Raw genomic sequence first — 16,763 nt, forward strand, 5'->3', positions numbered from 1 at the left:
CCTTCTTCCTTTCCCCCAGGGGAGTAATTTCCACGATGGGCCAATAAATAAATGTCATCACTACAAGGTACTGAGAGAAGTAAACTCCAGCTGAGATATCTGTTTCTTCAATTGCAGAGGAACAAGTGGAGCTGGGAGGAGAATTCAGGACAGAACAAGAAGCAACCAGGCTCTCCCTGACATCAACCCCAGACCCTTCATGATTAAAAACCCTCAGCTTCTACCTCTGCTCACATCCCAAAGCACTGTCTGGTTTTCTTTGGGATGGGAAATGCACATAGCAAACACTTGGAGAACAGCTGATCGAGTGAGGTTGAAAGCAATTCTGCAGACCTCAGGGGTCAGAGAAGCTTTGTGAGCAGCCAAGAGTTACTGACCTTCACTATGTTTAGTAGAAGACACTGAGCTAAAGCAGCAAAACCCCTTTGGGTCCCAGGAGGCATGGCTGCTTGACATGTGACGGGCAGGCACAGGAACCATCGTTATCTGCACAGAGATCTGTGCAGGCAGGACAGCAGCCAACGCTGTTCAAGCAACTAATGACCCCTCATGTAACCCGCAAGTGTGTGTATGGGCTTGCCACATGTGCAGCTCACTGGCCTAAGCTTGGAGATGACTCTACTATGATCCTCATGATGCTAGGAAGAATTTAAAAGAGCCACAGCAAGATGTTTTACCTCTCCCTCACCTCCAGCGCTGCCAATGCACGCTCTTAATGTCTTTTCCTAACAACTCCGTTGCAGACCTATAGCCCTTCTTACAGCATAAGCTGCTATTTGCAAAAAACTCAGATGTATCTGCCCCCCATTTATTGCTTCACTTGTCCCACCCTATTCTCCGAGAAGAGCTGTCACATGTACTTACTTATAGTAGATATCAAATCTTGAAACCTTTCCTTAGGAAAGAGGGGGTTTTCCAGTCCTCGGAAATACAGCTTCAAGACTCCAGCCACTGAATTAATGTCACGTTCATTTTGATCATCAGCAAGGGGATCTTCACCTGCCCAGAGAAGAGTTTTTATTTCCAGCATTACTATCAAGTTGGACTAACACAACAAGTGTTTTTTACTAACTCTGGAAACCCAAAATTTCCCACAGTTCAGAAAACCCTCTTGTGTGTGGAATGGTAATGATGCTAAGCATTTTGCCAATAAGAGGAGAGTTTATTAAGGTACTCTGTAACACGGCATCATGCTGAGACATGCTGTAGCCCTACCTACAAAAACTCAGTATATTGTGGAGATTTTAAACCTTTCCTAAAGATGAGAGTCTTATTAATGGGTTTTCCTTCACAGTTTCCAGCCCAGTGCATTTTTGCATTTAAGGCAACAGCTCAGAGAGCTGAGCAGATCTAAACGATGGTGGGTGAAAGCCTGAGAAGACAGGCTTGGCTGGAGGATGCAATTATGCCCCTGGAATAGACCAAATGGTTCTAGATAGCATTGTACTAACTTAAATCTATAAAAGGCTTTCAAAACCTAAGGGATTTGGATACCGATTCCTCTTAAATTGCATGGGCAAATCCTCCAGCCTTTGACAATCTCACCACTCCTTATTCATTGGCCTGGCCACCTTCACCCTGATCCCTCCGATGCTGCTCAAAGATTAATGCCATGGAGGCCATTACTCCCACCTAGACTGTCCCTTTCACAGCTGCACCTTCACCCGGTGACAGCAGGATTGCTCTGCTCTGTCTTACCAGCCTTACATCTTCGATGTGGTTTTCTCAACAGAATCACTAGCAGCTCCACAGCCAACACTGCCACCAGGTACATGTGGCAATGCTGCTCCTCCTTTGACAAACCCCTGCGGGAAGGAGGAAAATGGATCCCCAACAAACTATTTTATGGCTCTCATCTGAGGCTTTCATGGTCTTAATTAATGACTGTGGAAAAGATCTCTGCACCTACCCCTACTTCTCATACTCTTTCCCTAAGTGACTCTTTGCTACTGCTGGAGATACAGTACTGAGATACCTAGAAGGGGAGAAAACCTCCTCGTGTCTCGTAGCAGAAAGGCCTTTAGCACAGGCTTTACACAATGTCTAATGCACCCAGCACACACTGAAACTCCTGCCAACGATCTCTGCTCGGACACAGCGTCCAGCTGCAGCTGCGCATCCTGCCAACGCACCTCTCTCAAATGAATTCTTGATGTCGTTCACTTCCACCTGGGAGCCAGGAACTCTGAAAATGCCCTGCTGCTGAAGGCCTGGAAAGGAACAACATTTTAAAAAATATTTCTGTAACTGTTACACAGTACTTTCTGGTAAAGAACAGCAGAAACTAGGAGTCAATGCACCTGCAGAGAAAGGCTCAGAGAGCAGGAAGGGGACAGCCTGCTGCAATTCATTTCTGGTCATAGTCTCCAATCAAGGCCCCCCAGACCAAAGCATTGAAAGGGCTCCTGTTGGCCTGGGGCCTGAACAAACAATTTACCTTGATCAAGTGCTAACAAAACCGTTTGTCAGTCATCCAATGCTACATCACAGTCAGTGCCATTGTAATTATAACCTGAGCCCATGAGGCAAGGGCTGCGGGCATCTCTACTATATTTCACTGCTAACTGCTACTATTTAATTCCTTTGCAGGAAGTTTCTGTTGATATTACGGAATCAACTTACCATACAAATTGATGTAACGAATGCAGCTTTCTACTACAAGCGGAATAGCCTGTCCTGAATCCTTCATGAAAGGAAAGGAAAAAGTAAAATATTACTGGTGTATTGATAACAAAGCATGGGAAATGCATTAAAGATTGCAAAAACAGAGATTTGAAAATCAGTGCCATTGAGTTTAGTAAGAGGACAGGCAAGAAAAGGAGGCGTTACACACATCAAGCCATCAAAAAGTGCTGAGTATACTATGTGAGTCAATTATGCACAAAAAAAAGCTTTCACTAAAGTGTGTGAAAGACTGCTGCTCACTATCTGGTTGAGACAGGGGACTGATGCAAGCTATTCCATTTCAAAGGTGTAATGCTGAGCCAAAATAAAACTTGTGCTGTACCTGTCTGGTGAAATAAGCTTCCAGTAACAGAGCTTACAACAATATTTCCACCTAAAGAAAGAGCCATTGTCAGCAGATGCTAAAAAAAAAAAAAAAAAAAAAAGAAACACCACAGTGTGTGAAATGAACTGCCTGTATCTGAACCTGCAAGGAGTTCTGGCTTTTGTTTCAAAGCCGCTTCTCTCCAGGCCCCTCGTGGAAGGAGCTCAAGGGGGAATGTGAGCTGTGTCTCACTGCCTAAGTGGATGTTTATTTTCCTTTGTTTGGTTGTTTTTTTTCCAGTAGAGTACAGTTGCATCTCTCTGGTTAATTTACTCCGTCTCGTAGACGGGCCTCCAGTAAATACCTGATTTCTCGTTCGCGCATTCCTCCTTCCTCTGAGAACACAAAAAAGCAGCAGAGCGGGAAAAAAAGAAAAGATTAAGCAAGGATAAGTTCAGTTAGAGGTAAGCATCTCTTTCGGAGGCCATGAACGCTCAAATGCAATGGCAGCTTAGCAAGGTCCAACCCAAGCCTTCAGGCTGTCCACCCCCCCTCCCAAACCCTGTCTGGCACACTGCACCTGAGCCTCAGCGACCGGCAGAAAGAGCCTCTCTGATTTCTTCCCTCCCTGAACCTGCGGCACTCGCAGGAGCCGAGGCCAGCGCCAGCCCCTGCCCGGGCGCAGGTGAGGCTCCGGGGAGAGCCGTCCCAGCGCGGGGGCACCGGGCAGCTGCCCACAGACCTGTGCTGTGCCCCATGGGGCCGCACGTTTCCTACGGCAGCACACGGACCCCGGCCTCAAGGACAACCCCAGCAGCACAGCACCGTCCCCCGAGGAGTCTCCGCTGGCACAGGACACCCGTCCGCTCAGACAGATTTCTACTGCAGCTAATTCCTCCTCCACAGTGCTGAACAGGCTGGACTTTAATGAGCATTACTTTTTTAAAAATCAGTTTGCAAGTATTAAAGAGATTACCGGCTTTGTCAGTCAGGCCTGTATATTACTTGTGACAGTGCACTGTTTATAAACACTGCCCTTAGGCTTACGGTTGCAGTAAAAGAGCCTAAGAGAATAAATCGGAGCCGGACAATGCCTATTAGTTTACCTAATCCAACAGTTTGTCATTACTGCTTCCTACAGTATTTCCACTAAAGCCTTCTTCAGCGCAGGATTAAATACTCTGAGCAACGGGAACGGCATCGCTTCCTTTGGAAATCCTTCCAGCAGCCAGGCAATAGCAAACTGCTAGATTTTGGAGGATCAGCAGCTAGATAGCTGGAGGTATCCTTTGGGACAAATCCCATGTCCACGTCTCTTCATTTTTCTCCTCAAATCCCTCCTTCTGGGTAATTTCCTGGGATAAGCAGGGCCAAATGCCCCCTTCCACTGGGACTGCACTAGTATTGAGTTCATCTCAGTTCACCCCAGCTTAAATGAAGAAAATACTTTGGCCCACATTTATGAAGACCGCACGCTGCATGTTATCAGCGATGGTTTGGAGGAAACTGCTCAGCAGCCATTTAGGAATCACTTTGCTCCAATGCTGGAAGCCGAGCCCACGGTCCTGGCCCACGCCGAGCACGGACGGGCGCCAGCATGGGTCGCAGTCAGCATGCGAGCTGTAGCGTCTCCTCTCCTGGCACACTCGGAGGTAACGGCCTCCCACGGGAGAAGCTCGGGGCTCCACACTGACACACGGCTCTCGCCTGTCCTCCCTGCAGGTTAACCCTCCCTCCAGTCTGGGCTGTGGGAAGGGGCCTTCAGACTCCCAGTAAGTACCAAGCTGTATGAGAGGCCCTCAGCCACCTATAAGCAGTTGGCACTGAGATGAGCCAGCTAGGCTGGTTATTATTAATATATTTTAAGGATGAGGATAGCACATCTACTCTCCCACGCAGCCACCGATACCGATGGTGTTTCAATTCAAGGCTGCCAGTCCTTACAACTGGGAGATACTTTCTGGGAGCTTATTAGTCATTTTACCTTCCCTCTCAGGCACGGGGAAGACAACCAAAAATGTGTGGAAAAAGGGAAGGTGGGGGCATTTGTTGATCCTTTGAGGGTGCTGGGCTGGGTTATCCTTGCTGTCTGATCTTCCCTCCCAGGATGGGTGGAAGCACAGCTGGCCAGCATGGCCGACAGCCACCACCCACGAGGGTCCTCACCACTACCCTCGCCCCGGGGCACACAGGCGATGACAGGATGGGCAACACAAGGAACACACGAGGGGCGAGGACAGCTATGGAGAGAAATCGTCACCGAGGCAAAGTGTGCGCTGACCACGTCAACTGGGTGCAGGGCGGACCAGAGAGACCCCGCCGAGGAAGGAAAGCAGCCAGCAGTTAGGACAGGAAAGCCACCATTACATTCACAGCGTTCATAAACTCTTACTGTCAGCCAGCGAGTACCTTAATGAACGTTTCCATATTGCCGTTAAAGAGTTTATGATTATAGACTGAGAGAGGCCTAGGTCTCCTCATTTTCTGTGGCTTAGGGGGAAGACATGGGGGCCTGGGAGAAAATGGAACAAAAGAAATCAACAAAACACCAACATAAATGCAATGACAGGGTGAGATCTAAGGTTATGACTGAGAATAAGAAATAAATCAAACAGAAAGATCCCTCTGTGAGGACTCAACACGCAGCTCCACGCACCCTGCAGCTGCTCATGCTTCAGCGTCCCCGCCGCTGCATCCCCCTGCAGACACCGCTCCACCGGGAGCCCTGCAAAGAGCTCGGCTCCACACCTCTGCATCGCGCACAGCGCCCACGACTCCTGGAGATGTGTCCTCTGCTTATTCCAAAGCCCTTTCCAGCAGCCTGGGGCGGGCTACCCTAGCACTAACTTGGCTAACTCATTTTGGAACGAGTGCCGCAATGGCCTCGCTTCTGCAGGTCCCAAAGGACAGGCTGAGCCCGGGTGCAGCTGGCAGGCATCTGAGCGGGCAGCAGAGCTAACCTGTAGGCAGCCTGGGGCAAAATCAGAGCTGTTCACTATATGCTGCACACACAATTTCAAGTCAAGGTCAAGACTGCAGCCTTTATTTAAGTAATAAATTCAAATCAATCTTGATAGCAGAAACATTAACAGCAATAAGCCAACCTACCCATTACTTTCCATCCCCATAATCTTCCAGGATTTCCCTATCAGACAGGCTCTAACCTCAGCTGCAGCCACATATAGCAATCTAACTATCTGTTGCTATGGGCTTCTTGAAGAGTCCTAGTTTCTACTGTAAAAAACAGTCATCTTCAGAATTCAGACAGTGACAGAGCAGTAACTATACCAACAACCAAAACTTGAATGAACAACGGGTGATCAGGAATGCTCTTCATTCAGAACTTGCTTCATTCAAGCCAGAGAGTAATAAAAATGCTAAATGCGGCTGGTCACAACTGTCTTTGGTACCCACGATCTGCAGATACAATTCTCCCTCTCTGAGATGCCAAATATGAAAACTGCTGCTCAGTGTTCATGCTAGTACCAGGGATGAGGATAGATTTAGACTAGACATAAAGAAGAAATTTTTTACGATGAGGATGGTGAAACACTGGCACAGGTTGCCCAGAGAGGTAGTAGATGCCCCATCCCTGGAAACATTCAAGGTCAAGAGGGGGCTCTGAGCAGTCTGATCTAGTTGAAGATGTCCCTGCTCATTGCAGGGGAAGTTGGACTAGATGGCCTTTAACGGTCCCTTCCAACCCAAACAATTCTATAATGACATTTTAGAAGTAAAACGAAGGCATTGGTGCTCAGTAGGATTTTTAACACCCACCTCCTACCTCCATCAGTTCAGCACTCTGTCAGCCTGGAAAAGCACCAAGAGTAGCTGCAGAGTTCAGCTAATTCCTTGATATATCCAAAACAAACCACAGCTACCCCTGGGAAACACTGGGGTATTCCTGTTTATTCCTAAATGGACCTCATTCTGCTCATAGATGGCCAGAAAGATGAAAATGGGAACACTGCCACCTCTCTGTAGCTAACTTCTGTTTGGGAGACATTCACAGGGATGTGAATGGTTTTTCATCTTTCTGGCAGGCATTCCCAAGAGTCAAGCCACCAAAGAAAAAGGTGAGCCCAGTCAACACAGACGAGCAAACCCACCAGCAACTCTATAAAAACAGAAAAGGTAGGCATGCACATTAGGAAGTGGCGTGACTCTACCCCTCCTAGCTAGTGACTGAGGGTCCTTGTCAGTCACAGGGAACAGACCTTGAAGACCCTGTTGACTTCAGCAAGGGTAACAGACACCTATTGCTTCTGGAAAGAAGGCCATGGAAACGTGTGACTTATTTTAGTCCAGTGATCAGGACTTTGGAAGGCTGCTTTCATTAACGCTATTCACATTTTGATTTCTTCTTCTGATAATGCAGGATATTATCTAGACCAAGTGCCTAGATCTAGAAAAGGGAGAAAAATAGCATAAAATCTCTAACCGATTTCTGATCTGTCCTCTACCCCCAGGCTATATTGTTGTCTGTAGAGGAGAGATCACGACTGCAAACAAAAATGAGTGCTAGGAGCCTCATGCAAAAGTTTTCACAAAGCAGAGCCGAATGGACATGTACAATTCACACAGAGCTACGATGCAAAGGTGACAGTTGTGATCCGCTGGTTCCTTAATCACATGCCTTTAAGCCATTCGACTCTACACTCCTGTAGCTTCTAACCACTCCTTCAACTGGTAACTGAGGAGCAGAAATGACTGCTGTCCATTCAAGTGGCTGCCTGACTCTCAGCTGAGCAGCCTTGTGCTGCAGACTACAGACCCAGTGCCGTTTGCTGCCGTGTAATCTCCTCTCCCCAGGGGATGCCCTGGCGCAAGGCGGCCAGGGCAGCCTGACCTCCGGCTGTATCTGGTGGGAAGGTTGCTCTGCCTACACTTACAGGCTGCCTCCCAGAAGAAGGAGATTGTCTCGTTTGTTTTCCTTTGTGAACTAAAAGCAACTGCTGAAACAAAAGCAAACAGAAGCAGCAGGGAGTTGTGCCATCATCCCTCATGTAGGAGGCTGTTATTCATTCCTTTGATTGTTTTGGCCTGCGACACCAGCACCCCATGGGCATCCACTCCTGATAAACAAAGTACTCAAAAGCAAATTCTCCCTATGGTTTTACCTAGGCGTTTGGGTGTGCTTTCCTTGACCAGCTCAGCAGGTAGCCCTGCCTGGCACACCCAAAGGACCAGAGCTCACCTCACAGGCTGCATCTGTAGCCCCCACCAGCCGTGTGCATGCAAACACACCTGGGGCACCGAGGGTGTCAGGCTGCTGTAGGGCAGGTCTCCTGGGACCCGCAGGGAGAAGCAGCGATTGCAGCAGGGGAGCGGCTGCTGTGACAGCTGATCCGAAGGGCACCTGGGAGCACGGTCAAGAGCAGCTCCTCAGTGCACACCAGTGCAGTGACACACTGTGCAGTCCCCGCTCTCTGGCCTGTGTGAGGCAGGGAAGGCCCCTCTTTGTCCTGATGGCACCTCGCTGCCTTGCACTGTGGCCCCAGTGGGTGCCCAGCCCTGACGCCACTCAGCCTGGCGCCGGCAGCACAGTCCCCCTCCAGCCAGAAGGCGAAAGAGCACGGCACCCTGCCGCCCTCGGCTAAGGCAGCCTCTTTCCTGCCTGGAAAGGCAGCCCAGGCTTCACCATCTGCTTCAGCATTTCTAACATGGAATGGGGCATTTTTTGCTGGTATTGCAAATTTTATTAAACGCTGAAACAGGGTTTTAAAAAGATAACACAGAGAGAGGTTGTACATGTTCTGGGGAGATGTTTGGAGGCTTTGCTGGCCCGCATCTTACTGTTAGAAAACCAGCACACTCATAGCAAGCCACCAGAGCTCTGTGGAGATGCTTTATGGACTGGACACAGATCAAAGCCTCCTCCCTGTTACACTCACCCCTAGCAGTATTTCCTGCTGCAGAGGGATGAAAGTCTGTGAATACAGGCATGCTCTGCACTCCTAGGCAAAGAAGCCAGAGCTGGGAGAGGCTTTTGGGGACATATCAAAGTCCTCAAATGAACAGGGATGGTAGGGAGCGGGTGGACACCCTTGTGTTGTGCTGTCTGAACACAACCCAACCTCAGCTATGCTACAAGGCACTGCACCACGCCGTGCTGACACAGCACTTCCAGGCACTTCAGAGCCAGTCACCTAGAAATTACACTGCAGCAAAACCAAGCGCCTGTTTGTCATCACCCTAATTAATCCACTTCAGGCAATGCAGCTGAGAAGAAGGGCAGTGATGTGGGGAGCCTGGGGTTGCCTGCCCTCCGGCCTGCCAGCACAGGGCAGCTGGAAGATGGTTAAAACTGAACCCCGCCAAGCTCTATCAGTAGCAAAGCAAACCACCCTTCCCACGGCCACCCTCCTCGTGCCAGAGCAAGCCCTCCCAAAAGCAGATGAAGTAGAAGAAACTGCTCACCTGGTTGTTCCGCATTCGGCTCGTTCACCTATGAAGAAACACAAGTTTCCATCATCTCTCCACCTTAGTCACCACCAAACAACTGTTAAAACACATTCGCACAGGCACTCACACACTTCTGGTTCTGTAAGCCCTGAGTTCATGGCTTCTGGCAAAAAGAAGCTGAACGTGCCCGAGAGCCCTGCAGGTTAGGGAGATGCCGAGCTTTTTTGCTATACAAGCCCCCACCACTAAAAGACATATTAGAAATCCAAGACTGAGCCACAAGAGAGGGAAAGTGTCTTCAATGGCCACTGATATTAAAGGTTTATGTGCAACATGAAGCCCGTCTTGTAAATAACCAGATGCCCTGCAGGTCCTCTGCAATAAGTGCTTGTTTACACAAGCTGGGGATTGGCCAAACCCAAGCAGGGAAGGGGCAGTCTGATAAGGGCTGAAGCCCCCAGGGAGGTTGCTGAGATTATCCAACTGCCTCATGGAGGACCACTAACAGCACCTGAATGCAGCGGAGTATTCAGTTCCCCAGCTTTTCCTGCGAGATAACAGGCCATCTAACCACGATCAGGCAGACTCTTATTCTGGCTGTCAATATTCTCATTCCCTTCGTGTATTTTTAGTGCTTGGATTTCGTATAAACGGCAGCATATCACCACTGATAAGATCTGTTCATTTTTTAAAGTATTTGTCAATCCACTGAAAAAAAACTAAACTAATTTCACATGCTGTTTGTGCCTTTCTCCCAAGGCCAGGAAAGCTGATTTATTCTTCTTTTTTCTAAGACACATAAAAGGAAGCATTTGGCTGCACATGCCTCCTTCCTGCTCTCCCTTGGCACCTGCGGAAAGCAAGCTTCCAGCCAGTTCCTCACTGAAAAAGAAAAGAATTCCACATGAGCGTTTTGCAAACCCAGACTTCTTCCTAATGAGAATCAGCTCATGCTGAAATGCAGCATTTGGCATTTCTGGGCTAAATATTTGCTGAACGCCTACATAGCAGGAGGATCCCACGGCCTGGGAGAAATTCAGAAAGTTTTCATGTGAAAATCTTCCAAGGCTGCTTTTGCACAACTCTAGAGAATGAAAATGCCTGACCCTGCACTCTCCCTCCTAAGTATGGCATTAGTATGGCTCTTGTATGAGAGACCAGGATGGTGATCAAATTAATCTTCAACAGATTCATCACTTCTTGCATGAATCCATAGGAATCTTAGCACTGTATCCAATAAACAGAGCTCTTTTCTGTATTAAGATCTGTGATCTCTGGGAAGAGCTTAGATGGGTCCAACTTCTGTGAACCACATGCTCCATCCCGCTGGCCTATGTCAAAGCCTGAATTCAGACCCAGCAGCTGGGAGCCCTGCCTGGCAGCACGCAGTAACCCACCGAGCCTCGCACAACCCCTGCCACGCTGCTATGGAACAGGACTGCCTCGGGGAGGATGCAGAAGGGCTGCCACTGACCTGCTATGCAGGGTGATAAGGGGTTAAGGCAGCTACAGGAAGTATTGAAACTCCTGGGAAAAGAAATATGTTAATGGAGCCCTGTGCATCTACCCTTGCAGCCTCCCTTGTGCTTACATTTTGTGCCTTGACTTGGCTCAGTGTTCACTGAGTGGAACATACCACAGGATCTAACTAGAAGGTGGATTGTAAGGCTAAATAAATTTGGCAGAGAAAATACGTTTGGCAAAGAGCCAACAAAAAGCTATATTTTTTTTTTAACTCTGAGATGAGGAGTCCAATTTTTGCATTGTTACAACATGACCGTGGACCATTTGTGCCTTTTAATTTAAATATATTCTCTCCCGTCGGAAAATCAGGACACTAATTCATCTCCATCTTCTTTACACTGGAAATAACACAATTTTTTAGAACCCTTTAAAAGAGCTAAAATCCTCTCCCAGGGACATGGTAGCACATCAATACCCCAACAGTGGCAGATCCCACCTGGAGCCACACACTCCTGCCTCCCTCAGAAGTTACTGCCCCCTCTGCTGTATGAAGCCCATTTATGTGTATGTGCTCTAAACCAAACTTGTGAAATTATCTGGACTAATAAAAGCCTGCTATGGAAAAGTTAGTTTTAAAAACAAGGATGATTTTGCAGTTCTGGTTTAGAGCAAGTCAAAAACCTATGGCCAGCGGGGCAAGGGGCCTATTAAATCAAGAAGGCTTTTGGCAAATCTGTAACACAGAAGCACAGCATCAAGGACAAGAAAATACATGTGTTCAGGGCCGCACTAAGAAGGGGGAGAGAAAGGAGAAAGGCAGAAGGTTGGAGTGGGTGGGAACCTCTTTGCTGCTAGAGAAGTAACACAGCACTTTGCCACACAGTATATGATTCAAACAAATTTCTCTACGTGCACTCCCAAAGAAAGGTGGGAAAAGAGTAATATTCCAGGGAAATAATGGTTTTGCATGTCACTGGTTAAACTTAGTAGTAGCAGCCAACCACAGAAGCCATCAGTCACTCAGGAAAAGACATACAGCAGGTAAGATTGAAAGGTGATGCCTGGTTTAAAATTGTCTCATCTGACGGGAGGTTCCTCCCTGGACCCGACCCCGCGACTCACCTTCTCCAAGAGTCTGCTTCAGCAAGTCATGTTTAGCCTGGAGCTTCGTGATAAGGTTACTGCCATTCAAATACTCTTTAAATTTCTGGAATTAAAAATAAAACAAACAAGGTGGGTTAAGACACTTGGCAAAAATAGTCGGTAATTGATGTACACTTTTGCCTGGGGGGCTGCTGGAGGGGGTTTGGCAAGGCTGACAGGCTCTAACAAACCAGATGTCAGATGCGCCGCAGGGCTGAGCATGGTCTAATCACTTTTCACTGCTCCAGCCACAGTCCTGATGATCTTATTAGCTCTGTCTCCTTGGTGCTGCACCTCCTGCCTGGGAATGCAAGGAGCTCCAAAGAAACGAGTTCAAAGCAAGCTTTCTTTTGTCAGACTTCTGGGAATGGCCTGGAAAATCAAAGAGGCTTTCCCTCCACTGACAGGCACTTTGCCTTTGTGCAAACAAGTGATGCAGAGCAAGAACTCCCAGTGCGTGCGACCTTCCCAGGTCAGGGACCATCAGACGCTTTATGCACTGGGCGACACTAACTGTGCAGCACAACTTCTGATTTCATTGAGACTGTCTGACACCCAGTAACACGCAAGAACAAGTAATTCTACAGATAAAAGGAGTGAGGGAGACAGAGATGGAAAATGAAAGACAGAGAATGGGAAAGATCAAATTCTTGCAAAAAGCATTAAAAAAAACCCAAGCACAACTCAAAACGAAAACTGCAAGTTTTTTTCCCCCTGAATTGGAATAATACTACTGTTAAGAGAAAGTAGAAGCTTTTCTATGCGTATGTGATATATCACAAGATGCTATTAACCATGCTTAAATGAGGGCTACTTCTGCTGAACTGATGGCTTATTACTTACATTTCAAGTACTATAACAGAGAACCTGAGATCTGCCTGGAAGTGAAGTACGGGAGCAAGGCTGCAGGGGAGACACAGCACAGCTGCCTCTACCCAGCACGTACACAACAGCAAGGCGTTGCAAAGCCAGGCTGTCGCAGCTTCCTCCAACACCCTGCATGAGATGCAAATGACCGTTTAACTCATCCCATGGGCCAAGGGCAGATTTTAGCTGTGTAGGCCAGAAAAGGAAGGCATGGCTGATGGTTCAAAATTGTAAAGGCCTCCAGGAACAGCCACTGAATGGTGGCACACTGCGAGGCTGGCTGGAGTCTGCTGCCCTGCTCTGAGCCACTCCTACCGATTTCAGTAAGTTTTCGGTCCCAACTGGTTGCTCCAGTTGTTCCTTCAAAAAGAAGAACAAGGCAGACACCAGATTGTCAGTCCCTATGCACTGCCCTGCCACTGAGAAATGCATTCCAACCCCAAATCAGACAGAAGACAAATACTTAAAGAGACTGAATTGGTTCTTGCTCTTCACTAATGAGCACTTAAAGTGGGATTCAGCCCTAGCAATTAATGCTTTGTGTCCTGTATCGCATGAGATGAGACTTACTGTAAAATAGAACATTTCAGTTTCCTGCTGGTTGGCTCTCCTCTTGGCGATGTTTATTTTACTCATGTAGGTCTCCGATGCAGCTGATTTGACTGACTCAGTGGAGCGACTATGCTGGAAGGCGTCTGAAACATCAAAATCTTCCACTGTCAGCATGTCCTGCAAAGTCTGCATTGTGGCATCCAGAGTTTTTCGTACCTATCAATCAGAAATAGAAGATAGCATGGTTTTGAAGCAGACTGAGAAAATGACACATCTTGAGCCAAAACAACTGGCCAACAGGCAGCTCCTAAGTACTGGGCTTGCTCCTGCCCTAGCTGTGGTCAATGGGAGATCTCAGCACTGTCACTGGAAGGACTTCACACCTCAGCACTGAACCCCTGCGTAACAGGCAAAAGGCTGAGCAATGCTGCCTACAAGGCCAAACACAAGACCCAGAGCAACTTCTTACCTCTTCATTCTCTATCTTGAGGGTGGCTAGTCGTGACTGCAACTGGTGGTACCTCATCAGCAACTCGGTCTGCACAGGCTGCTGGGCGCTGACCTGACACACCTGAGACAGGAACGGTGCCAGAGAGAGACAGGAGAGCATTCAGTGTGTCATGCACTGACCAGACATACACATTTAAATACCTAAATGATTCTCCCCAGCACCCACAAGCTGCCTGCAGCCTCCACAGAGGCCGTGTCGCCCAGTTTTTAATCAGCAGTGCCCTGGACCCGGGCCAGCACAAAGCATTTTCTACCCAGCATTTGAAAGATGCACTCCAAAGTCTTCCAATTACGGCAGGTAAATCAAAGCTCCACTTTACAAATCTGTTGGGCAGTTCAGCTGAGAATCAAACCACAGGCTTCCTAATTGGGAGAGATACAGAGCAAGAGGCAGACTGAAAGGAGGAGCCCTAATGAGCCAAGTGTCTCATTAAGAAAGGAAACACGAATAGCAGCATGTGAAGACAGCACAGAGGGGTAAGGAACAGTGATGGTTAAGAAGAGGAGGAAGCCCGGCCAGGCTGCGAGGCGCCTCTGCAGCCTCTCGGGTGAGTACGGTACCTCGTCCCCCATGTGAGGCTGGAACTCAAACTTCAGCGGAGGGCAGAAGACCTGGTTGCACATGTCCATGATGGTGTGCTTGTCACTCCGTGCATCCAGGTTGTCCACGGCGTTCTCGATGATGTCCAGGCCCTCGTGGCGGGAGGTTTCCAGGTTGTACTCGGCAGACAGGTACGTCCTGAACGTCCGAGCGAGGCTGGCGTGGAATCCCAGATCACAGCACTGAGAAACATTGAGGAAGGATCCGGTCACACAAACACTCCCACCCTTGTTCTGGAGGGTCATATGTACATTAAACACTCAAAAAAGCATTGTATGTCCCAGAGAAACATCAGCCCTGTCGTACCAGGGTATATTTAACAGCGTGCTGCAATACCATACGAAAAGGCAAGAAGGAAAGAGGACTGAAGGAGAAGAGGTACCAGGGAACAGTCAGATACTACAGTGACCCTGCACTGGACCCTCACCATGGCACCAGGGTTTAATACCCTTCCTTGTACTGGGAAGGGCACAGGATCTTTTCAGATAGGATGGGGGGGGGGGGGGGAAATCATCCAAAAGCATGGTTCTCCCTGGCTCAGCACCGCCCCTGGGGCAGCGCGACTACAGGGGCCCCACCGGAGGCAAAACCTGTGCCCTGCAGCAGCCCCTGGGAAAGAAATGGCCAGAGGGCCTGTGCCACTGCTTGTCCCCAGCGATTTCCTTCTCGCCTTGTGAACTACCCTGCAAGCACTTTTTACACAAAGAAACCACTTCCCAAAGCTATCAAATACAGATGGACGTTCAAGCAAGGTGGTACTGAAAAACATGCCCTGCAGTATGTGCAAACCCTTTTATCCTTGCTAGGAAGCTGCCTTCCTCTCTCACGACGGAGCATTTTCTCATGCATAACTGATAGTTCTCATGTTCACCTTGGGGAAAATGATAAAACTCAGAGCTAATTGCTGCCAAAATACTGTACATTAGACAAAAGCTTGTTTTTAAACTCTCTTCTCAATATAATTGAGTTTGGCATGTTAAGTATAGCAACAGCATAGGGGTTTGCTGCTAGGAACGCTTAATCACAGCTGAGCAAAAAGCAACTCTTAGCAACTCTCCTCCCAGTCCCCAACGGGAGCCCTGACACAGCACAAACCTCTGCAGGGCTCCGCTCCGACCGCCTGGCTCTGCTGCAAGCAGCCTGCCCCGGCAGTGGGGGGCAACGACAGGCACTGGAGAAGCACCCAAAATTTGGATGCCAACAAATGTTGTTCTGCAGGGAAAGGCAAGACAGAGGATGCTGGAAGTGGGAGGAGCACAATGCATCAGCCTGAGCTGCACTAGGGCTGCAAGGAGAATGCAGTGAAACAGAAGGGCTGCGGTTCAAAACTGAAGCACATCCTACTTCTGGCATGTAAGAGAGGGCTGGAGTTCCTGACAGAGGATGTAAAGTTAGATAATTATGGCTTTATCCTCTGTGAGGAGCTTCATAATCATATGTCCCCAGTGCGCGCATTCCTGTCTCCTGGCACAGCACGCGTACCACTGCAGGGCACGGCGCAGCACGGTGTGCCCTGGTCAGCACAGGCGGTTAGCAGCGTGGTACGCTCACAGTCTGAAGCTGTTCAAGTACGTCTGCATGCAAGCACCGTGATCTACAGAGATATGCCCAGGCACAGGAGGGCTGCGGGCCACACAGACACCTCCACGGGAGAAACAGAGGGACCTCGTGAGAAATACCTCCCATGGCACGTAGCACCCAACTAACTATTGCCAGTGAATTACTCTTATTACATGAAAACTACCAAAGGACCATTTATATTACAGAAGTTAAGACGCTTTGCTGCCACACAGATTAAAGAACTAGCAGGAAGTCCTCACTGTCCACACTGTCACCAAAACCACCCCAGCACGGCACAGGCAGGTGTATGGTGAGAAGGCTTCAGCCTCAGTGCAGCCCCACCAACACCACTGCCATGAGGACCAGCATGGCACAAAAAGCTACAGAAAATAGAAGAAAGATTGCTAGTGTAATCCCAATGACCCAAACCAAGACCAACTTTTCCACAGCAGCAGAAATCCTTGTCGGGAGCTGGCATTTTAGAGGCACCTTCTCCAGCTCTAAAGCATCCACAGGCATTACTGAACCAATGCAGAAAGGCACAGAAAGTAATTCTGCATCAGAACATCAGTGCTGATAAACTCAAACTGAAATATGAAAACTCAGCTGGTGCCACAAGCAGCTCCAACCAAACGAAGTCATCTCATGCTTTCTGCAGATCTGAAGAGACAA

At 48.5% G+C, this 16,763-nt stretch overlaps 1 protein-coding gene across 4 annotated transcripts in view; it reads right to left on the reverse strand.

Moving 5' to 3' along the window:
- The window catches only part of SRGAP3 (SLIT-ROBO Rho GTPase activating protein 3), a 133,705-nt gene that overhangs the window by 16,220 nt on the left and 100,722 nt on the right, over positions 1-16,763 (reverse strand). For 3 of the 4 annotated variants that reach the window (XM_082322158.1, XM_082322160.1, XM_082322159.1), the window contains exons 7-15: positions 14,492-14,713; positions 13,890-13,991; positions 13,439-13,636; positions 11,981-12,065; positions 9,410-9,437; positions 5,399-5,501; positions 2,623-2,683; positions 2,133-2,210; positions 865-999 (exon numbers count right to left, since the gene is read on the reverse strand). In XM_082322158.1, the coding sequence (XP_082178284.1) occupies positions 865-999; positions 2,133-2,210; positions 2,623-2,683; positions 5,399-5,501; positions 9,410-9,437; positions 11,981-12,065; positions 13,439-13,636; positions 13,890-13,991; positions 14,492-14,713 (1,012 nt within the window). Of the gene's footprint in view, positions 1-864; positions 1,000-2,129; positions 2,211-2,622; positions 2,684-5,398; positions 5,502-9,409; positions 9,438-11,980; positions 12,066-13,438; positions 13,637-13,889; positions 13,992-14,491; positions 14,714-16,763 lie in introns of those variants that run through there. The other variant, XM_082322161.1, reaches the window with a different exon arrangement.

Source organism: Platalea leucorodia, assembly GCF_965183815.1.
Source record: "Platalea leucorodia genome assembly, chromosome: 9".
In the NCBI taxonomy this organism is placed as follows: Eukaryota; Metazoa; Chordata; class Aves; order Pelecaniformes; family Threskiornithidae; genus Platalea; species Platalea leucorodia.